Below are 24014 nucleotides of genomic sequence, written 5' to 3'. Positions count from 1 at the left end.
ATGTGCACACACACACACACACACACACACACACACACACACACACACACACACACACACACACACACACACACACACGTGTTACAATAAACAGCTCTTATGCTTCTGTATGATTCTCAGTGCTTTCCATTTGCGTGTCCACAGGTTGCTGTAAGTGGTGCTTGACTGCAGTTTGCTCTCATTTCAAGTGGTTTGCTGTCACAAAGCCAACAGGAAGTCCGGCCATGGTTGAGCCAACTGAAGATGGGTTGAAGGTGGCGTCCTCGTTTCCTCTGTGAGCGCGAGAGGACAGACAAAGCAAACACCGTTTGGACAGCATTAAAATATTTACACTGATGATTAATGTTGTGTCTTTGCACCTGTAGCGATACATGTTGGAAAATGGAGACTTTAGCCACCAAGACTGACGTGCCTGGAAACTTCCCTGTGAGTACGCCCACAAAGACAGGAAACAGTTTAGCCACCGCGGTTAATCCTCCATCATCATCATCCAGTATTTTTCACATCTTTTCTTCTGCTGTTTCCCTTGTTGTCAGTCACGGGTTTGTGACTGAAATGCGTGTGGTCGATGGGAAGCCTGACGAGTACGGCCTGAATCATTCCATCAACACCGGACGGAGTGAAACCTTTGTTGAAAACAGATTATATGGTAACGTTGCATTGAGCTTCAGTAAACTGTGAAGTTACAGCAGCAGATTTACATCACGTGGCTTCACAGGAAGTAGTCTGGACCTCAGCGCTGAGGTTCAAGCAGCTCTGCTTGCAGACGGCATCCTTCCTGAAAATGTTCTTCATCTTCCTAAAACCAGAACTTTTACATTGGTGCTGAAGTTCTATATAAAAACAGCCTGAAATACAAAGTGATGTTGTGCACTGATTACCTCACACTTTCCATGTTTCCTTCTACAGAGGAGTGTCCGCCTGAGTGTTTTGTCTGATCTGTTGTTGATCGTCTCATTGACACTGCATGCAGATCTGACACCAGGGCTGGACTGGGACAAAAAATGGTCCCGGGCATTTTGACTGGAGACCGGCCCCCCAGGTATTAAAGGAAAAACCATAAAGCCTTTGAATGAAAACAAACGCTGTTGTCACAGTGATGGACGCTGTCTTGTTGGTATACATGCATCAGTCTAATAAACTTAAACCTGCACCATCCTCCCTGTCCTGGTATTCTAAACAGGAAGTAGACTGTTGGTCGAGTTAACCTCCTGAACATCTACAACACACGGTGGAAACCTGACATTAAGACAGAGACTAGAGGTGAGACATGATCATTGCTGATTACTGATGACAGATTTAGATATGTTTTCATAAACCTTTCATTTGCCACATCAATAAACAGCACGGCAGGGCAAAATATGTTTTCTAACATGGCAACCTTTAAAAAGTGAAAGGAGACAGAAAGACAGCTGAGAAAGAATCAAACGGACTTTTTGATGCATTTTACACACAGTACTGGTGCAGAATCTAGAAAATGTGGGAAACACTGGCATCATATGCAGTACTTACTTCTGAAGAAATTATGATGGGACCCTAAAAAATGACTATGTACAATAATGGATTTCTATACATTTTACATCAGATGGAAACGTTTGTTGTAAGATTCAGATAATTATTTATTAAAAGTGAGACATTTTAAATGAGAACAAGAAAGAAAAGTATGTCTTTGTGCCCCCCTCTCCCTGTTAATGCCCTACCTGCCCCCCTGGCAACACTTTGCTAGACCCGCCCCTGCACAGTTACCAGCTGTCAGCTACACAAAAAGGATCCTGGTGTTATTTGTCTCTCAGAAACAGTTCATAACTTCAACTCATTTTTGTTTTGTCATGTTTTGTTCTTTACATTGTCTTTCTTCTATATAATTGTTAAACATTTAATAAATATGTCTACAAAAAGATTTTAAAAATCAGACATTTCACACAGACACCCAAATGATTTCTGACTGATGAAGGGGGCTGAAGGTGCCCTGCTCTTGCCCAGCTTCTGCTGCTCTCTCCCTGCTCACTGTCAGCAGCTGGCAGCCTCGGTCCTGCCTGAGACTCTTCATCTATCAGTGCCAAAGAATATGGGAAATAGCAACGCACAACATGCACATTACAAAACAAGCACATGAATCAGCATTACATTCATTAGTGAAGTGCTGACGTTCGTTCCTAAACTTTGGGCCTTAATTAACATCACTGTGAACTAATGTTTGCTTTGCTTCTTAACCAGTGAAGCAGCGAGGGGCTTTCTGAGGTTCCTGCTCGTAAATGCCCAAAATGAGTCGAGTATTTCTCTGCAACTACAAACTCTGCTTTCATCAGAGGTGTAAATATTACAGCACTGTGTCAGAGTCACTGAGGCTGGAACACAGAAAAAGGAAGTAGATGTATTTATTTTTAGGCTTTATTGCCTGGAACCACTTTAAAAATACGCTTTGGGTCACAATTAACTGCAGAAACCAGGAATCCACATATGAACATTATCTGTGCAGAGATTTATGCTTCTGAAGGTAAACAGTGAAAACTTGCAGCACTAAATGCACAGATAGCCAGGCGTTTCACATTTTGGGACCATCTGCCAGTTTTCATTTCTTAGGTATTGAAGAGCAGAAATGATTGAATTTTATTTACATGCTTAAAAATGTTTGCTTTTGAATATTATTTGAAGAATTACCCACACACTCAGGCACTGTGGGCCTGTTTCCCTTTGCACAACCGAGTGTTGGAAATGGGCCTTTTCTCTTTAAACTCTGAGGGGCTGTAACTTTGGCTTCTATTGGCAGATTTGCATGATTGACCCTCTTTTTAAAATAGTTTTAGCCAAGAGAATCAAGCTAACATCACTGTTTTTACGTCAGCTCACGTCACACGAGCTGTTTCAAGAAAAGTCCTCCTGTCACACAGCAATGCCTACATCAATCACACCACTCTGCTTAAATAATAATAATAATGTTTAGTGAAGCAGGTGAAGCAAAGGGCTGCTTTTAATAGGCTGGGAGACCCAGGTGTGCTGCTTTAGCTGCTGAGCCTCTCATGCTAGCCTCCATCTATAAGCTGGGATCACAGGAGCACTGCAGTCCTGACTAGATCAAGGATTGTTATTCATGCAGGTGACAAAAGTTTACATTCACAGAGTCATAGGATTGAGCCTGGTTTGAAAAGCAGCTGTTTAATGCAGCTGCTTAGAGTTCACACACAGTAGAAGAATCAGACTTGAGTCACATTTCAAACACTGGAAAAATACTCAGCAAGTAACAATGAAAACAGCACAGACTCAGTATATCCTGTTCAGTCCTGTGTTTGATATGAATGTGCTGTTCAGAGAGGATCTCATGTCCTCTTTTACAAAGCCTTTGTTTCATGATGTTTGTGTATAAATGAATGTAGGTGTGTTTCTAAGTGTGAAGGAGCCCTGGGAGAAAAGACTGAAGCTTGTGCCAAAGAACAAACAGGAAAGAAAGATCAGCATTAATGAAGACGAGCACAGAAGGAGCCCAAGCACGTGTTGCTTTTTCAGATTTCTCTAAAAGTGTGTGTTCATTTGTTCCATCCTTCACAACAAACAACAGCTGACAGACACACATGCACTCTGTGTCACTTCACAGGGGCTGATGAAAGCGGACACAGTAAAGGGAGAGCTGGACCTGCTCTACACATCCTGCACTCTGTTAACAGACTTTATTCTGCAGCATCAACAGATAAAAATATATGAAGATATAGAAACGTTTAACATTGTGACTGTTCACATTAGTGAAGCTGTTACTTTGCTGCCAGGTGGGAAAAGAAGCCTAAAGCTGAGTCTGATTAAACATCTGCTGCACCAGAGAGTTTCATGGCCCTGCTTTATCCTGTGCTTGCTGACCACCTCGTCCTGAAACCTCTTCATCATCCTCACAGTTGTGTGAAGAAAGAGGGAAGCAGGTGGAAACCATCTGTGCTGCTGTGTTCACTTGTGTGTGCGTCTATGGTCATATCTAATGTGTACCTACAGACAAACACAAACACCTGGCATTGCACAAGAGTCTCTATGGAGCAACCTGCAGATGTCAGAGATGTGATTAGAGGGTAAAGTGGACTAGTGAGAGCATCTATGTTGTTGTTGTCTGCTGGGGGACAGCATCAGCTCCAGAGATGCATCAGGATCAGCAAACTAATCTGCAAGGCTGCAAGTGTCACTGAAGGAGTTTGAGTCAGTGAGGGACTCAAACTCACACAGCTGGTCAAGAAGGCTCAGCAGCTGCTGTATTTCCTGAGGAGGCTGAGGAAATTTGGTATGTTGGCCAAGATCCTCAGCAGGTTCTACAGCTGCACTGTGGAGAGCAGCCTGACAGCTGCATCACTGCATGGTACGGCAGCACTACTGCAAACCGCAAACGCCTGCAGAGAGTGATAACAACTGTGGAGAAGATCATCAGGACCCCGCTGCCCTCTCTGCAGAGCAGCTACCATCACAGAGTCCAGAGGAGAGACACACCTCTGCCCTCGAGACGAAGGTTCAGAAGTGTGAAATGTAGAACATCCAGACTCAACAACTCCATCTTCCCCACTGCTATCAGACTCCTGAACAGCTGACCGACCTCAAACTGCAGTTTGCACATCAGGTCACTTTGCACACTAAGTTCATTTTGCACATTAAACTCCATGTACATCCATGTACATCGACATCTGCAGACCACACGTGTCTTCAGTTACTTATTTGTACTTATTTGCAGTTATTTATCTTTTTATTTTATTTTTTTAAGTTATTTTTTATCCTTATTTTATCTTTTTATTTATTCTTATCTTGTTCTTTTAACCATTATCTAACTTGGCATTGTGCACGGTGTGTTTAGATTCAGTTTAAATTCAGGGACACGGAGCCCCTGTTGATCCTCTACCTAATCACACGAGCCACGGTGTGAGAACGGGTGTGGGTCTCAATCAGCCAAGGTCTTGGGTGAACCCATTGTGAGATCTAGCCCCACGCTATCATGTGATTTCCTGTGATCAAATGTCCCAGGATGTGAGTGGGCGTTAAGATGTCCATGTCCCTCTTCAAGCAACTTAAAGAAGTCCAGACGCTTTTCTTTCCAAGCTCCTTCAACAACATCATTCATAGAACAACTTCCAGCTTCTTTTGCTCGGCTACAGTTTGGATGGATTTGCAGATGCAACAAGACTAAAATGGTTAGGGTCAGGAGGTCAAAGGTCAGAGCTCCTGTGGGTCTGAGGGCGGCCTCACGCTGGAGAAGGATGAAGGAGTCTGACCTGAGCCAGTGTTTGACATGAACACATCAGCACTGCTGTCAGTGAGCCTAACGACAGCCGTTAGCATCATTTCAGTGTTTCAGTCATAAAAACACTTCCTGTCTCTGTGGTGGTTACAGTGACATCATGCAGTTTGTGCTTTGACCTCCAGAGGGCGACAAATCAGCACAGACAGAGAGCTCCATTCAAACTTTGCTGCCATCAGGAATAATTCTTCAAATATAATCATCAGTGTTTGAGCAGTTATGATATCAGGGACAATCTAGACATGTGTGACAATACTGAACATGTCACATGACACACCTCAAACATCATGTGATCCACTCTCAGTCTGCACTTTCATTCATGACTTCAACAGGTTGAAATGAGCTTTGAAGAAACATTCAGTGAAATAAATCTTTCATGGATTCATGTGAGCAGCAGATGAACTTTGTACCAACAACATCTTCAATAACAGAGTCTGAATGAAGCTCAGGTGTTGATGCTGCTCCCTGATTGGACGCTTGCTTTCAGCTCTGCTCTCAGTCTTTACTGCACAGGTGAAGGTAGAAAGTGTGACTGGATCTATAGACTGGAAACAGAGAAACATGCTGAACATTTGAAGCTTTGCAGCAGAAATGTTCATGTTACAAATACAGCAGAGCTGATCTGGGATCAGTGTGTTCACACCTGCAGCTACAACAAGGTTTCATGTCTCCACACGTCAGCATGTGAACTTTACTCTGACTCAGTCTGAGCAGTCAGACGGCATATTTTTAAAGTTAACACATCAGCACACACAGAGCTGAGCCCCTCCCACCTGTGCTGAGTTTCAGGTGGAGTCCCGCCTCCTTCCAGGAAGCAGCTCACCTGTGTGTCCGTGTTTAGTGTCCAGGTGTGGAGTGGAGCTTGTTGTTGGTGTGTGAAGAAACTGTAAGTTTGCTTTGTTTCCTCCTTTAACAGTTTGTCTTTAGGAACTTTACTGTTTGTTCAGCTCGTGTTTGATTTCTTCACACAACAAACTGTGTGTGTTTGTATTTCCGGTCTCTCCATTAAAGTCAGTGTGTAATGTTTCCTGGCTAACATCAGCTGTGTGCAGCTTAGTTCAGCACAAATCTGCCGCTCCATAGTTCACGGTAACGGACTCACAGCTGGACCAACGAGGCCGAGTGTGTCCGCCACTCTGAGCTACGTTCGTGTTTGTGTACTTGTAGTTTGTACTTTGAGTTCACTCAGAGCCCACAGAGGACGCAGCGTACGTGATGACGTCACAGCCCTTTACCTCCTTTACTGTCACTGTGATTAATATTTACACACAAGACACCTGCAGAGCTCTGACGCTGAGCTAGCACACACTAAGCTAACACTAAGCTAGCCAAGAACCCAGAGTGAGGTTAAAGCTGAGTAAACACTGACCCCAGACCAGCACTGTGATTTGATTTTGATTTTATTGATTAGCATTCAAATATCTCAGTGAAAACAGAACAAAAATCGACCATAAAGCAAGTAAGCATGAAACAAGGCTAATCAAAAGGTATTGGCTGAAGCATTTGCTTATTACGCCAACCCTTTTCACAAAATATCTTTTTGCATGCAGCTCCTGTACACAGGGCCTGAAGCAAATAAGAAAACAAAGCAAAAACCAAACAAACAAACAAGAAAAAAAAACTTTCCACCTTAGATAAGTAACTACATCAAAGCAAAAGAATCAAGAGGTTGTTTTTTTTTTTTTGCTCTTTTCATTCTTGATTTATATATTTTTCTAATACTCTATTTTTAAACATGTTTTTAAACAAGGAAAATGAACTCCACCTTTTTAAATCCCTGTCAGAACTATTCCACAGGTTACCTCCTCTAACAGAAACACATCTCTGCTTTATATTTGTCCTTATCTTGTTTTTTTTAAAGAAATCTCTTCCCCTTAAGTCATATTGACTCTCTCTGACTTTGAACAGCTTCTGAGTACTGGGGCAAAGCAAGTTATTTTGTGCTTTATACATTATCTGTGCCATTTTATATTCAACTAAATCATAAAATTTCAGGGTATTCAGATTAATAAACAAAATGTTAGTTGGTTCTATATAGTTTGATTGGTTTATAATTCTTATAGCTCTTTTTTGTAACTTGAAAATAGGAAGAGTGTTCGTTTTATATGCATTACCCCATATCTCCAGACAGTAAGTCATATATGGAAGCAACAGAGTACAATAAAGTGTGTATAATGATTTTTTGTTCAGGACATGCTTTGTTTTATAGAGAATAGCAATGGTTTTTGACATTTTTGTTTTCACATTGATAAAGTGAGCTGCTGCTGCTGAACTTGAACAGGTAACAAAGTGATGAGCAGTCAGGCTGCAGGTTTCTACCTGTTCATGTTTCTACAGTAGAATCACTTTGAAGTGTCTTTGTGCTGTTTCATCTTTGATTTGTGTTCATAAACACTCAGAGAAACATCACGTGACCTCATCAGGATCTGTGTTGGTGTGTGGGGCTGTACCTCAGCTTTATGTTGTTACATGCTCATTTGTTCATTTTAACATCAAAGTAATGTTATGAGGAGTAATGAAGTAACGTACTCCATTACTTTTAATCAAAGTGTTCTGTGTAATATGTGTAATAATGACTGTTTTGAGTAATGACCAACACTGATCACAACAAAGAGGAAATGCCTCCAACATGCACAAACATTTGAGCCACAACATGCAGTTAATGTGCACAAATGTCTTTGATATGCTGCTCAGTGATGGTGGTGACTGTCAGAGCAGAGCTACTGAGAATCAATAAGTAATATCAATGATGGGATCAGAATCACTAAATTCTTCTCATCCCTGTCAGTATCATACATGTGCTGTATAATGTGATAAATGTAGAGGTGCTGGCTGTTCTCTCACTCTGCTGTTTAGCTGTAAAGGACGCCTCCCTGCCTTTGTCTCATTCATGACCTTTAATAGTCTCTTCTAACATGCAGAGATCTGTATGATCTGTTTCATAGAGTCTAACCAGCCTGTACAGGTAACAACAACAGTCACTGCATCACTGACACACAAACGTCATCTCTGTCAATAACAACATTCATACATGGAATAAAAACACATCAGTGGATCATTGCTGGAGCTGATGTTTGTGCTCCTGGTGCAAAGGCTCTCAGTTTCCTCCTTGAAATAACATCAGTGGTGGGTCAGCGACATGCTTTCTTTCCCTCTCAGGTTTAAATATCTGGGACTCTCCACCGTTTGGTTTTAGAGCTGAAGAAGCTTCTCAGATGAAACGTCTTCCAGAAACTTAAAGACGTCTCTTTTCTCTCCAAGCTCCTTAGATCACATGACCTGGATGACTGAACCTACAGATATATTGACCTGGTTTCATGGTCACATGACAGGTCAGAGGTCAGCGACTGTAACTCAGTTCCTCCTGTTAATGTGAACTCACTGAGTGTTTGTGGTTTACCTCTCAGACTGACTGAAGATGATGATGGAGGAAGAGGAGGACAGAGCAGAGTCTGCAGGGTCCAGCTGTCCGTCTGTGAGGAGTGACGAGTCCAAAGGTCACCCTCCAGCCTTCAGTGGTGAACCTGGAGCAACGAGGTCAGAGAGCTGAACTCACTGAGTAACAGAAATAATTCTGCACTGACATTATAATCAGTGTTGACTCTGGTTGATTGTCTGACTGTGTTTGTGAGCTGAGAGGAAATGAAAATGAGTTTGTAACAAAAATCAGTTTTGTCCAGTTTTCCTGTAAAAAGCTGAACTCTAATCTAAGAGGATGTTACTGACAGGAAACAGCTGCATTATCTGCAGTCTGTGTGATCACAGCTGCTTCAATCAGGCGTGTGCTGCTGAACTTGGGGAGCCGCTACAACGAGTCTTCAACCTCAGTCTGCGACTGGGGAGAGTGCCCGCCCTATGGAAGACATCCTGCATCGTCCCAGTCCCCAAAAAGAACCGGCCCAATGAGCTGAATGACTTCCGACCGGTGGCACTGACGTCACATCTTATGAAGACTCTAGAGCGGCTCTTCCTCAACCTCCTCCGACCACAGGTACAACATGCCCAGGACCCACTACAGTTTGCATACAAGGCGGGTGTCGGAGTGGAGGATGCCATCCTGTACCTCCTACACAGAGCCCACTCACACCTGGATGGGGGAAAAGGCACGGTCAGGATCCTGTTTCTTGACTTTTCCAGTGCCTTTAATACCATCCGGCCCTGTATGCTTCAAGAAAAACTGAACAGGATGGAGGTGGACCCCTGCCTGGTGGCTTGGATCTCCGACTACCTCACCGACAGACCACAGTACGTCAGGCTGAAGGACATCACGTCTGACACAGTGGTCAGCAGCACAGGAGCACCACAGGGAACTGTGCTGTCCCCTCTTCTCTTCACCCTGTACACCTCTGACTTCTGCTACAACTCTGAATTATGCCACATTCAGAAGTTTGCAGACGACACAGCCATCATGGGGTGTATCTGGGATGATCAGGAAGAGGAGTACAGAAGTCTGGTGAGGAACTTTGTCGCATGGAGTCACACAAACCACCTGCAACTCAACACCTCAAAGACTAAGGAACTGGTTGTGGACTTCGGGAGGTCTAGAGCAGGTCCACTGCCGGTTCAGATAGAGGAGGTGGAGGTGGTCAACAAGTACAAGTACCTCGGGCTGTGGGTGGACAATAAACTGGACTGGTCATGCAACACAGAGCACCTGTATAAAAAAGCCCAAAGCCGACTGTACTTCCTCAGGAGGCTGAGGTCTTTTAACATCTGCAGGAAGCTCCTGAGGATGTTTTACCAGTCAGTGGTTGCTGGAGTACTTTTCTATGCTGTGGTGTGCTGGGGGAGCAGCACAGCAAAGAAGGACTCATCCAGGCTGGAGAAACTGATCAGGAGGGCTAGCTCTGTGGTCGGCATGAAGCTGGACACTCTGGTGACAGTGGCAGAGAAAAGGACATTAAAGAAACTGATGGACATTATGGACAATGCCAGGCATCCTCTGCACACGGCCATTAACAACCAGAAGAGTCTGTTCAGTGACAGGTTGCTTCTCCCAAAGACAAGAACTAACAGACTTAAAAACTCCTTTGTCCCACACGCCATCAGACTGTTTAACTCCTCTCTGGAGGGGAGAGGGAGGGGAAACAGGAGGACAAAGGAGGGGGGAACAACTAAGCTGTAGTGCCTCTGCACCTCACTGTGCAATACCTTTTGTGCAATACTTTTGTAAATAGTCAACGGTGCAATAGACTCAATACTTGAAATGTGCAATTCACTTGTATTTTTATTTTTATTCCTATTTATTCTATTTATCCCCTTCGTATATTTTATTTATATTGTCTCTGTATTTATATATGTGTGTGTGTGTATAACTCTGTAACTTCTGTCGGTGCTGTGCTTTTTTGGAAATCGAATTTCCCAGAGGAACCCACCCGAGGGATTAATAAAGTTCTATCTTATCTTATCTTAATCATGTTTGTGTCTGCAGAGGTCAGAGGTCACAGTCTGCAGGGTCCAGCTGTCCGTCTGTGAGGAGCGACTGGTCCAAAGGTCGACCTCCACACTTCAGTGGTGAACCTGGAGCAACGAGGTCAGAGAGCTGTGATGACTCCTTTACATGTTTGTGTTTCCTGGATAAATATGACCTGAAACATCCTCAGATTGTTACAAAGATTCATTAAAAAGAAAACAATGAAAGAGAAAAGATCCAAATGTTCGACTTGGTCATTTGCTGTTTGAGGACAGTGATGCTCATATCTGTGGGGAAAGTGTGACCTGAGTGGGTTCATGTTTGTCTTTAAAGAACAGAGCTGCTCTGATTCTCTTTGTGTCTGATCTGTTAAACAGTCTGAGAGGTCACACAGAGACCCAGCAGCTAAAGCCTGGATCATACTGGCTGCTGTTACTCCATCAGGACAACACTGAACCACAGTGGTGTGGATGTAGTGGATAAATCCCACCATACTGATGCTCAGAGTTAACCACAGGGAACAAAACCAGATGTTACCTTCAGATTGTGACCTTTGGAGTGGACGATGCAGATTTCAATAGAGAATAAATGTTGTTGTTTTTCAGCTGTGAAGAAAGAATCTAATTTTCTGAACTTAAGAATTTATGATGCTGGAAACAACATGGAGACTATAACACAACATTTCCACTGTGTTCATAGAATGAATGTAAAACTGTCAGACATTCATTAAATATGCAAAATGTCTACAGAAGCATCAGAGGGTCAGACGTGAAGCACTCAGTGATTTTGATCAAATGACTCATCAGTTATTGATCTGTACTACACTGATCTACCACGTTAGTAAAGCTGGTGTTCTGGTGGTGGAGGGAGACTCGGATCATGTTCTGGTTTTGGAGCAGTGATCTGCTGATGGTTCAGTTTGATGAGCTTCTTCAAAATCATCCCTGACATCACCACTGAAAGGACGTCCATGAAAACAGACTGAAAATTACTGATATGTTCACAATCTGAGAGTTTAAAACTTGACAGACTTGATTCAGATGAAGTTATTTGAGCAGAAACTCCTGGATCTTTATCCTGTGTTGATCTAATCCTTCATGGTTCCTCCACAGAGTGGAGCAGCAGAGCTCAGAGGTTCCCAGTGGTCAGTCTGCCCAGCAGCATCAAACACAGCTGGACTCCATATTTATGGTCTGTACATGTACAACAACTACTGTTACATCTGTTCTGTTCACAGTCATCTCCATGCTGCTCTTTGTAGACCAGTGGATCGTCAGTGTGTCCAACATGGATCTGATGTTTGGCTCCATGATTTCAGTCTGATTGGCTCATTCATAAATATTCTGTTCCAGCTGCTGGAGGACAACATCATCACTTTTGTGAAGAACGAGCTGAAGAAGATCCAGAAGGTTCTGAGTCCAGATTACCCAGAATGCTTTGAGAGTCAGAGGAGCAGCAGCAGAGAGGCGTTTGTGAAGATCACAGTGGACTTCCTGAGGAGAATGAAGCAGGAGGAGCTGGCTGACCGTCTGCAGAGACGTAAGAGGATTTCTGTAATGATTTAAGCTGCTGGATAAATGAACATTTTCCAGAGATGGAAGATGGAGCAACATGTTTTAAAGATTAGTTCTTTTTGGAATTGAGTGTTTATTTTTCTTCTCATTCAGAACTTCAAGCTCCAGTTTGTCATCGTAACCTTAAATCCACCCTGAAGAAGAAGTTCCAGTGTGTGTTTGAGGGCATCGCTAAAGCAGGAAACCCAACCCTCCTGAATCAGATCTACACAGAGCTCTACATCACAGAGGGAGGGACTGCAGAGGTCAATGATGAACATGAGGTCAGACAGATTGAAACAGCATCCAGGAAACCAGACAGACCAGAAACAACCATCAGACAAGAAGACATCTTTAAAGCCTCACCTGGAAGAGACGAACCAATCAGAACAGTGCTGACAAAGGGAGTGGCTGGCATTGGGAAAACAGTCTTAACACAGAAATACAGCCTGGACTGGGCTGAAGACAAAGCCAACCAGGACATCCAGTTCATATTTCCATTCACTTTCAGAGAGCTGAATGTGCTGAAAGAGGAAAAGTTCAGCTTGGTGGGACTTGTTCATCACTTCTTTACTGAAACCAAAGAAGCAGGAATCTGCAGCTTTGAAGACTTCCAGGTTGTGTTCATCTTTGATGGTCTGGATGAGTGTCGACTTCCTCTGGACTTCCACAAAACTACAATCCTAACTGACCCTAGAAAGTCCACCTCAGTGGATGTGCTGCTGATAAACCTCATCAGGGGGAAACTGCTTCCCTCTGCTCGCCTCTGGATAACCACACGACCTGCAGCAGCCAATCAGATCCCTCCTGACTGTGTTGGCATGGTGACAGAGGTCAGAGGGTTCACTGACCCACAGAAGGAGGAGTACTTCAGGAAGAGATTCAGAGATGAGGAGCAGGCCAGCAGGATCATCTCCCACATCAAGACATCACGAAGCCTCCACATCATGTGTCACATCCCAGTCTTCTGCTGGATCACTGCTACAGTTCTGGAGGATGTGCTGGAAACCAGAGAGGGAGGACAGCTGCCCAAGACCCTGACTGAGATGTACATCCACTTCCTGGTGGTTCAGGCCAAAGTGAAGAAGGTCAAGTATGATGGAGGAGCTGAGACAGATCCACACTGGAGTCCAGAGAGCAGGAAGATGATGGAGTCTCTGGGAAAACTGGCTTTTGATCAGCTGCAGAAAGGAAACCTGATCTTCTATGAATCAGACCTGACAGAGTGTGGCATCGATATCAGAGCAGCCTCAGTGTACTCAGGAGTGTTCACACAGATCTTTAAAGAGGAGAGAGGACTGTACCAGGACAAGGTGTTCTGCTTCATCCATCTGAGTGTTCAGGAGTTTCTGGCTGCTCTTCATGTCCATCTGACCTTCATCAACTCTGGACTCAATCTGATGGAACAACAACAAACAACCTCCAAGAAATCTAAATTATTTAACAAACCAAAACTTCAATCTCTCCACCAGAGTGCTGTGAACAAGGCCTTACAGAGTCCAAATGGACACCTGGACTTGTTCCTCCGCTTCCTCCTGGGTCTTTCCCTGCAGACCAATCAGACTCTCCTACGAGCCCTGATGACACAGACAGGAAGTAACTCACAGACCAATCAGGAAACAGTCCAGTACATCAAGAAGAAGCTCAGTGAGAATCTGTCTGCAGAGAAAAGCATCAATCTGATCCACTGTCTGAATGAACTGAATGATCGTTCTCTAGTGGAGGAGATCCAACAATACAGGACTTCAGGAAGTCTCTCCACAGGTAAACTGTCTCCTGCTCAGTGCTCAGCTCTGACCTTCATCTTACTGTCATCAGAAGAAGATCTGGATGAGTTTGACTTCAAGAAATACTCTGCTTCAGAGGAGGCTCTTCTGAGAATGCTGCCAGTGGTCAAAGCCTCCAACAAAGCTCTGTGAGTAAACATGTTGTCATCGCTTCATTGTTAAAATCATGGGAAATAAATCAGAAATGCTGAGTTCAAAGAGCACTGTAACATTTTTTTAAAATAGTAAATTAAATGATCATCAGTCACTCGGTAAATATATGGTAGTTTTAATGTTTCACTCCAGCATTTCTAAAACACACTTTGTTCTGTAACTCTTATCAAAGGACAATCCAGACCCAGCCTATAAGAACATGAGCTCTGATGCTTCAGCCCCTCTGACAGGTTTATTATCCTCAGCTTGTTCATTTGTCTCCAACTCCAGGAGTTTGGTTGTTTTATTCTAAAGCACAAACTTCACCTGCCAGACTTCACCTACATCTTTTTCTGATGTTCATAATTTAAGTTCAAGTTTGTATCTCACTTTCAGTGCACACCCTCCCTTTTTAAATATAAATCTCTGCTGTGCTGTCATGTTTTCATCCTGTATGGAGGGAGAAACTCGGTCTTCATTACTGAAATTGCCTCTAAGGTCGTGTTTCTTGTCAGTAACCATATGTAACTGTAAGGCTTCCATAACCAGTGTTATCACAGAATTACAGTGGGTTCACTCTGGGTCCTCTACAGTTTCTTCCCACTGTCCACAGACATGCAGTTAGGTTACCTGGTGATCTAAACTTCATGCAGGTGTGAGTGAGAGTGGTTGTCTGTCCCTCTGTGGGCTTAGTGGAAGAGACTGGATGGATCTCTGCTTTGTCTTTGATATATGCTGACAGCAAACATTCTCCATGAAGTCTGCATTTCAGCTCATCTCCTTTATACACACCTTTAACAGGAAGAGTTTTATACAGCTAGTGTTTAAAATCCAGTGTTATTCACAATACACAGGTAATGAGCATGATTATTGAATTACTAAAATTTTCTAAAATAATTGTTTTAGTTAATATTGTATGACAGTGTACACAGAATTATTAGCTCAGTAGGCAGAGTGGTCGCCCCATGATCATAAGGTCAGGGGTCGAATCCACCGAATAGTTACCTTGTGGTACCCCTGAGCAAGGTACCATCGAGGTACCAATCATGTGCACTGGAGTGGTAGCACTCATAGTCTCATAGGTTTAAAAAAAAAAAAAAAAAGGGTTCAACATATAAACAAATTTAATTTGATCACATATATTGTTTGTTTTTTTTTGTTTTTGTTTTTTTCCTTTCTCTCTCAGACTGAGCAGCTGTAACGTCTCAGAGGAAGGCTGTGAAAATTTGCTGTCAGTGGTCAGCTCCCAGTCCTGTAGTCTGAGAGAGCTGGACCTGAGTACCGACAGCCTGAAGGCTTCAGCAGTAAAGCTTCTGTCTGCTGCAGTGGAGAGTCCACATGCCAAACTGAATGTTCTGAGGTCAGATCAATTTGTATTATGTTTAGTTCTGTTTGTTTATGTGTTTGATGTTTGTTTTTGTTTATGTCTTTATCCAGTTATCCTTGTTTCATAGCATTTTTATTCATTTCAAAGTTAAACAGAAGTTTTACTAACCTGCTCAGCACAAGACAATAAGCTATTGCACCTTGATTACACTTTAACAACAATCTTTATTCATGTTTTTATCTTCAGACTTAACATCTGTGAACTCTCAGAGGAAAACTGTGAAGCTCTGTCCTCAGTTCTCAGCTCGCAGTCCTCTAGTCTGACAGAGCTGGACCTGAGTATCAGAAAGCTACAGGATTCAGGAGTGAAGCTTCTGTCTGCTGGACTACAACGTTTAAACTGTAAACTGAATACTCTGAGGTCAGATCAGAAAACATTTAGTTTTTAGAATTATTAATTAAAGTTCATCCATATGATGTTGTATCTTAGTATGTTTATGTTTCCTTTAAAAATAGAAAGTCAACATTTAATGTTGTGAAATGTATTAACAAACTCTACATGAGTACTTGTTTTATAGATTGTCTTTTATTTTTCAGACTGAGTGGCTGTAACCTGTCAGAGAGAAGCTGTGAAGCTCTGTGCTCAGTCCTCAGCTCCCAGTCCTCCAGTCTGAGAGAGCTGGACCTGAGTAACTCTGACCTGCAGGATTCAGGAGTGAAGCTTCTGTCCGCTGGACTAAAGAGTTCACAGTGTGCAGTGGAAACTCTCAGGTCAGGATTCAAACTTTTCCACAGATGATCATTTGAAATGTGATTTATATTATTGTATAAACAGGTAACTTTTACAGCTGTCAAGTGAACTTTTATTTACATTTGAGTGGATAATTGGACTCTGAATTACTAAAAGTTGTTATAGTCATGTCTTTGTTTATTTAAAAAAATACTTCATGCACTGCCTAATTTAAAGATTTAGGCTCCTTTGGGCCCATAATATATATATTTGATTTCTTTGTGAATGAAATTAGGAGGATATTGGCGACTGCTGATTGGCTCGCTGTTTGTTTTTTATTCACAGTACTTAATTTTAAAGGCTGATTTCTCAAAATGAGATGTTTATCTTTTCTTCTACAACACGTGGAGCCACCAAATCTTCTTGCTTCATTTATTCATTACAGTTTGATTTAAAGAATATTAGACTCGTAACATAATAAATATATTTATTTCACTTCTTCTTGAGAGAAAGAAAGGGATGACTGGGTGAGCTCCAGTGGTTCATCCCAGCAGAGAGAGCGGCACACTGGGCTGCAAATGATCACAGTAGTAATGGCCATAGTTTGATAAAACAGGAAGTCTTACCCTGTAGATAATACAGGGTTCTGGTGCCGATGTGGGGGAGGGGAGTCGCCCGGTACTAACTACATACTACTAACTACCTCATCCAGATGTCTTCCCTACTAAACCTGATAAGAAGTAACTGCAGTAGCCTTATAGGTCAAATCAGTTTCACCTGTTAAAGTTAGCTCCACTATTAATTAGGGGTGGGGGAAAAATCGATACTGTGTAGTATCGTGATATTTTGTTTGCTAATAATGTATCGATACAGGGACAGCAGAAATCGATATTTTGTTACAAACAATTTTTTTTCTGAAGTCAACATGCTCTGGAGTCAGAGCATGTTGACTTCAGAGCATGTTGATCCTTTTTCTGAGCAACAATCCTGACATTCCTTCACTGTCCAAATGTGTTTAACTTTTTTTTTGGCAGCAATAAACATGACAGTTTACTTATTTTAATTTAAGACATGTTTAATTTTAATTAAGTTTGAAACTTTTTTATTTAATGTAAAATTATATATTTTTTTAAATTTACTTTCAAATTCTTCAGTTGCTGAAGGGGCTGCATAGTTTTCATAAATTGCATAGTTCAGAATAGCTATAATTGTACCAGATGGTTGCATTCAGTTAAGTTGGACTAGACTGTAATACAAACCGTTCAGTTTGTCAACAATAAAACTGACTGAAATGAGAGAAAGACTGAGTGTGAGACTTTGATATTAGATAAAATGAATATTGATAAAGTTTACCTTTATGTGCAGAATTTAAATATCGCAAAATATTTTAAAAAATCGCAATAATATCGTATCGTGCGTTAAGTATTGTGATAATATCGTATCGCGAGTTGTATGGTGATTCCCACCTCTACTATTAATGGTGTCACTTGTTATTTCTGGGATGAGTTTAGTAGCCTGAACAGCTGCTTAAAGGAAAGTAATTAAATAATAAAAATAACCTAAGTCCGGGGGAACCTGCAAGAGCTGTTTGCACAAAGAATAATGCTCAGACTTTGAGGTTTTATCGTTTTACACAAGGTTTAAAAATGAATGTCCACAATTGAATTGCAGAAATTGTTATTGAGCTAATACTGATGTAGTTGTTATCTTTGGTAAGGAGAGGTTGGAGGAAGGATGAGCACAGTCAGGCCTAAAGATGCTCTTAATAATAATAATGGATTGCATTTATATAGCGCTTTTCGAGACCCTCAAAGACCCTTTACAATCCCACTACAGGGAGTGAAGAATTATTAGGCAAGTTGTATTTTTGAGGAATAATTTTATTATTGAACAACAACCATGTTCTCAATGAACCCAAAAAACTCATTAATATCAAAGCTGAATGTTTTTGGAAGTAGTTTTTAGTTTGTTTTTAGTTTTAGCTATTTTAGGGGGATATCTGTGTGTGCAGGTGACTATTACTGTGCAGAATTATTAGGCAACTTAACAAAAAACAAATATATACCCATTTCATTTATTTATTTTTACCAGTGACACCAATATAACATCTCCACATTCACAAATATACATTTCTGACATTCAAAAACAAAACAAAAACAAATCAGCGACCAATATAGCCACCTTTCTTTGCAAGGACACTCAAAAGCCTGCCATCCATGGATTCTGTCAGTGTTTTGATCTGTTCACCATCAACATTGCATGCAGCAGCAACCACAGCCTCCCAGACACTGTTCAGAGAGGTGTACTGTTTTCCCTCCTTGTAAATCTCACATTTGATGATGGACCACAGGTTCTCAATGGGGTTCAGATCAGGTGAACAAGGAGGCCATGTCATTAGTTTTTCTTCTTTTATACCCTTTCTTGCCAGCCACGCTGTGGAGTACTTGGACGCATGTGATGGAGCATTGTCCTGCATGAAAATCATGTTTTTCTTGAAGGATGCAGACTTCTTCCTGTACCACTGCTTGAAGAAGGTGTCTTCCAGAAACTGGCAGTAGGACTGGGAGTTGAGCTTGACTCCATCCTCAACCCGAAAAGGCCCCACAAGCTCATCTTTGATGATACCAGCCCAAACCAGTACTCCACCTCCACCTTGCTGGCGTCTGAGTGGGACTGGAGCTCTCTGCCCTTTACCAATCCAGCCACGGGCCCATCCATCTGGCCCATCAAGACTCACTCTCATTTCATCAGTCCATAAAACCTTAGAAAAACCAGTCTTGAGATATTTCTTGGCCCAGTCTTAACGTTTCAGCTTGTGTGTCTTGTTCAGTGGTGGTCGTCTTTCAGCCTTTCTTACCTTGGCCATGTCTCTGAGTATTGCACACCTTGTGCTCTTGGGCACTCCAGTGATGTTGCAGCTCCAAAATATGGCCAAACTGGTGGCAAGTGGCATCTTGGCAGCTGCACGCTTGACTTTTCTCAGTTCATGGACAGTTATTTTGCGCCTTGGTTTTTCCACACGCTTCTTGCGACCCTGTTGACTATTTTGAATGAAACGCTTGATTGTTCGATGATCACGCTTCAGAAGCTTTGCAATTTTGAGACTGCTGCATCCCTCTGCAAGATATCTCACTGTTTTTGACTTTTCTGAGCCTGTCAAGTCCTTCTTTTGACCCATTTTGCCAAAGGAAAGGACGTTACCTAATAATTATGCACACCTGATATAGGGTGTTGATGTCATTAGACCACACCCCTTCTCATTACAGAGATGCACATCACCTAATATGCTTAATTGGTAGTAGGCTTTCGAGCCTATACAGCTTGGAGTAAGACAACATGCATGAAGAGGATGATGTGGACAAAATACTCATTTGCCTAATAATTCTGCACTCCCTGTATTCATTCACTCTCACATTCACACACTGGTGGAGGTAAGCTACAGTTGTAGTGGTAGGTTAGGTTTTGCCCAAGGACAAAATGACCAAGACAGAGAGAGCTGGCTCATCAGACAGACAAGCTCATCTTGTAACCTACTGGTTCGCTGGTCAGCACACCAGCTGACTAGCGAACCGGCTAACTAGCACACCGGCTAAATAGCAAATCAGCTAACTAGCAGACCAGCTAACGGCAGCCACAAGCTGAAGGACGATTAAATGTAGTGGAGATATCAGAGATGACACTGGTGTGTCCGATTCACTCTTTAGCACTCTGGTCACTCCGGTGTGTCAGCCAGAACACCACTGAAGGCCAAATGATCCCAGCATGTGGAATAAAGAGCTTAAGGTTTGGTTTGAGACACTTTATTCTTTCACTGATTGATTCTTGCGGCTGTGATCATGTGTGTGGTTTCTTACAAAACGGAAGTACACAATACAAATACATGACAAATAAGATGAATAGATAAGTTACATATCCAGTTATATGTACGTACATCAGTATAGCTAATATAGCCATATATAAGGACAAAGATCACAGCACTATAATGCAGTAATGTTAAACACAAAGGTGTATATCTACATAAATCTGTCCTATCAGTGATCAGGGTACTGTAGTATACTTCCACTACATAAACTATAGAAACTAAACGACATTAGTGTGACTTTAAGTTACCATCAGTACAGACGAACTGATGGTAGTTGTACAAAATAAAGGCATTGCAATTATTGTGAAGGGCTTCCGGTTAAACTAAGATCAGCTGATTACCTCATAACAAATTGTTTGCTATAGAACGCAGCTCCCACTCTTCATTAATATCATGTACTGTAACTCCCAAGTAACCATGGTTACCCAGCCACGCCCAGTAGTCTCCAGAGAGACCAACAGCTGGTGCACGTTGTAACGCCGTGGCTGTCGTAGTCTCTCCTTTTTCTACAGCTCATGTGTTCTTCTTGTGATGGTGCGTCTTGAGGGAGGCTCATACATGCCGTCATTTGTTGATCCTAAGAACGTTCCTCAGACCGACTTCTTCAACAACACTAATCAGCCTGCAGTTTGTAGCTACTCACTTCACTGTGGTGTTTGTTAGCTTGTCTTTCTTTGGTTTTATCCTGACTCCTCCCACAAGCTGATCCTACGTAGTCTGCCCAAGCCTCCCACCTCTGTTTGTTTGGGTGGTTTGTTTGCTGCCATCAACAGCGTGTAATGCATTTAAGTGATACTTCAGACATGAAGTACTGCGACAATAAAAAACTCAACTTTGCTTAAAAATAACTTTAGTTGTATCAACACTGCCCTCTGGAATAATTAGACTTTGGTGACAAACTGATGTGATCTCCATGTTTCCTTTGTTGGACTGTGGGCGAGTGTCAGAACTGGATGTACTGAGTAACATGTGGAGTTTAAATATGTGTCAGTTCCAGTTTTAGAGCTCTAAAGTGCAGCTATCATGTTAGGAATATGTTAGGAATAGACAGGAACACTGAGCACACTGAGGTCAAATCTTTATTTATCCAGTTCATCTGTAGGCTGAGCTCAGTCCATCCATTTAGTGAAATGATGTTTAAAGGTCTCCTTGTTCTGTGAGCGTGCACAGATCCTGAAGCAGAAAGCCTGGGTTAACAGAGAAATGACCATCACTGTGATGATGCTCACCATCTCTGACTGGGATTTGAGGTTTTGTCAAAGCAGCAAAGAAAGCCTGGCTATGTTGGACTGGGTGTGGAAGCAGCTCCCAGTTTGAGTTCAGGAGACAGACACCCTCTCTACTTTGACGATCAGCTTCAAACTTTCCTTTTTGATAAAACTTATAGTTAGAGCTGGATCAGGTGACCCTGAACCATCACTTAGTTATGCTGCTATAGAGATGGATAACAGATGGATTGTTGTTTTGTGTGTCTGCAGTCTGTCAGGCTGTCTGATCACAGAGGAAGGCTGTACTTCTCTGGCCTCAGCTCTGACCTCCAACCCCTCCCATCTGAGAGAGCTGGACCTGAGCTACAATCATCCAGGTGACTCAGGAATGAAGCTTCTGTCGGCTGGACTGAAGGATCCAGGCTGGAGACTGGACACTCTCAGGTATGGAGAGAATGTCTGATATAGGAGGAAGAGCTGGAAACATTTCCTGTGTCTTTCACTCACTTCCTGTTTGTTTCCTGCAGATGAGACATGAACAATCACACATGCAGGAATATTTTCAGGGACAGACACACTAGTCTAGCTGGATAGTACATGGATATTTATGTAGGGGGTCTTCAAGGAGTCTGTTTGCAGGAACATTAATGATAACTGATAAGTCATGTTGAGAGTTTCATTAAAAGTAGACTTACAGTTAGGTAATATTTGGACAGAGACAACATTTTGTAACTTTAGATACAAGTATCAGCCATGTGTGTGTTTCCCATGCTGTATGTCCACAGTCACAGTGACAGTCAGTGACACTGACAGAAGGATGAAACAAGGCTGTGAATCATTTCAGTCTGTGTGTGTGACAAAGAGGCAGACAGGAGCAGCTAACATTTGGAAATGGAAGCTTACTGGAAACACTACATTCACGGCTGAATTCACAATAGATTTGTTCTCAAGTGCACATTTAGCAGCTAATGCTAATACTGTTTTCCCTTTGCTTTCTACAGCAGCTATTGCTAAGTAGGCCACTTTGCTCCGCTAAGGATTTGTGTGACCATGATGGAGACTCTGATAAGCTAATGCTGCTAAGCTAATGCTGTTTATGGGCCCTGTTAGAATCAATATTTCATTCTCATTCTGTTGTTTGAGAACAATATTAACGTTTCACATCATTATAACACAAGAGAAAAGGGTATTGGCATTAGCTACTAGTGCTTATTCACCTCAAATTACCTTTAGCTGCTAATGGCAGCCTACTTAGCATTAACTCCTCACTAATATTATGCTAATTTACATCAAATTAGCATTAACTGCTCATATTGTTATAAGGAAAGAGAAAACGGTATTAGCATTTGCTGCTAATAATTATTCACCCCTAATTAGAATAAGCCGCTAAAAGCAGCCAACTTAGCATTAATTCCTCACTTTGTTGTTACCCAACGGAAAAGAGTATTAGTATTAGCTACTATCATTTTTAATAAGTAAGAGAAAACAGTATTAGCAGTAGCGCATAATGCTAATTCACGTCAACGTAGTATTAGTTAATAATGGCAGCCTACTTAGCATTAACTGCTCACTAATATAATGCTAATTCGCATCAAATTAGCATTAGCTGCTCAAGTTGTTATAAGGAAAAAGAGAAAACGGTATTAGTATTAGCTGCTAATAATTATTCACCCCTAATTAGAGTTAGCCCCTAATGGCAGTCTACTTAGCATTAACTCCTGACATTGTTATAATGCAGGGGAAAAGAGTTACCATTATCGGATAATGCTAATTCTCATCAAATTAGCATTAGTTAATAACGGTAGACTTCATATCATTAGCTGCTGTCATTCTTACAAAGCAAACAGTATGAGCATTAGCTGTTAATCCTTTTTCATCTAAAATTAGAATTAGCCACTAATGGCGTATTGTTAAAAAGTAAGAAAAAACATTGTTAGCATAAGCGGATAATGCTAATTCATCTCAAATTAGTATTAGCTAATAATGGCACCTGCTTAGCATTAACTGGTCACATTGTTATAAGGCAAGAAAATATGGTATTAGCATTAGCTGCCAATTTCTATTTACCTAAAATTAGCATTAGCCACTAATGGTAGCCTATAGCAAAAACTTCTTAATGCTAAATGAAGTTAATTAATGCTAAGTAGGTTTAACTGAAATTAAAGTAGTGTTAGCATTAGCTGCTGATATTGTTAAAAGGTAAGATAAAACATTGCTAGCAGCAGCGGATAATGCTAACACACATAATAATTAGCATTACCTAATAATGGCAGCCTTCTTAGCATTAGCTGCTCATATTGTTATAATGCAAGGGAAAAGAGTTGGCAAAAACAGTGTTAGCATTAGTGGATAATGCTAATTCACCTAAATTAGCATTAGCTAATAATGGCTACGTACTTAGCATTACCTACTAATATTGATATAAAGCAAGAAAATATGGTATTAGCATTAGCTTCTAATGCTTTCTCATCTAAAATTAGAATTAGCCACTAATGGCATCCTATTTAGCATTAACTCTTCACATCGCAAGGGAAAAATTAGAATTCAATAAAAAAAAAAAAAGTGTTCACATTAGCTACTTGTATTGTTAAAAAGTAAGAAAAAACATTGTTAGCATAAGGGGATAATGCTAATTCACCTCAAATTAGTATTAGCTAATAACGGCAACCTACATAGCATTAGCTGGTCACATTGTTATAAAGCAAGAAAATATGGTATTAGCATTATCTGCCAATTCCTATTC

General features: G+C 41.6%; 1 protein-coding gene across 10 annotated transcripts in view; it reads left to right on the top strand.

Annotated features, from left to right (window-relative positions):
• The window catches only part of LOC147336918 (protein NLRC3-like), a 1139417-nt gene that overhangs the window by 962788 nt on the left and 152615 nt on the right, over positions 1–24014 (top strand). For 2 of the 10 annotated variants that reach the window (XM_086287108.1, XM_086287117.1), the window contains exons 1-7: positions 8674–8797; positions 10692–10793; positions 11786–11864; positions 12026–12212; positions 12341–14141; positions 15719–15892; positions 16069–16242. In XM_086287108.1, coding sequence (XP_086143234.1) covers positions 8679–8797; positions 10692–10793; positions 11786–11864; positions 12026–12212; positions 12341–14141; positions 15719–15892; positions 16069–16242 — 2636 coding nt within the window. In that variant the 5' untranslated portion in view covers positions 8674–8678. Of the gene's footprint in view, positions 1–8673; positions 8798–9452; positions 9468–10691; positions 10794–11785; positions 11865–12025; positions 12213–12340; positions 14142–15331; positions 15506–15718; positions 15893–16068; positions 16243–21541; positions 21716–24014 lie in introns of those variants that run through there. The other 8 variants (XM_086287110.1, XM_086287116.1, XM_086287118.1 and 5 more) reach the window with 8 other exon arrangements.

The sequence above is a fragment of the Aulonocara sp. 'chitande type north' Nkhata Bay genome, linkage group LG3 (assembly GCF_057382095.1).
Source record: "Aulonocara sp. 'chitande type north' Nkhata Bay isolate Kocher_YH1m ecotype deep benthic linkage group LG3, A_spYH_male_GT1.1, whole genome shotgun sequence".
NCBI classification, from domain to species: domain Eukaryota; kingdom Metazoa; phylum Chordata; class Actinopteri; order Cichliformes; family Cichlidae; genus Aulonocara; species Aulonocara sp. 'chitande type north' Nkhata Bay.
This window is presented reverse-complemented; position numbering and strand designations above follow the sequence as displayed.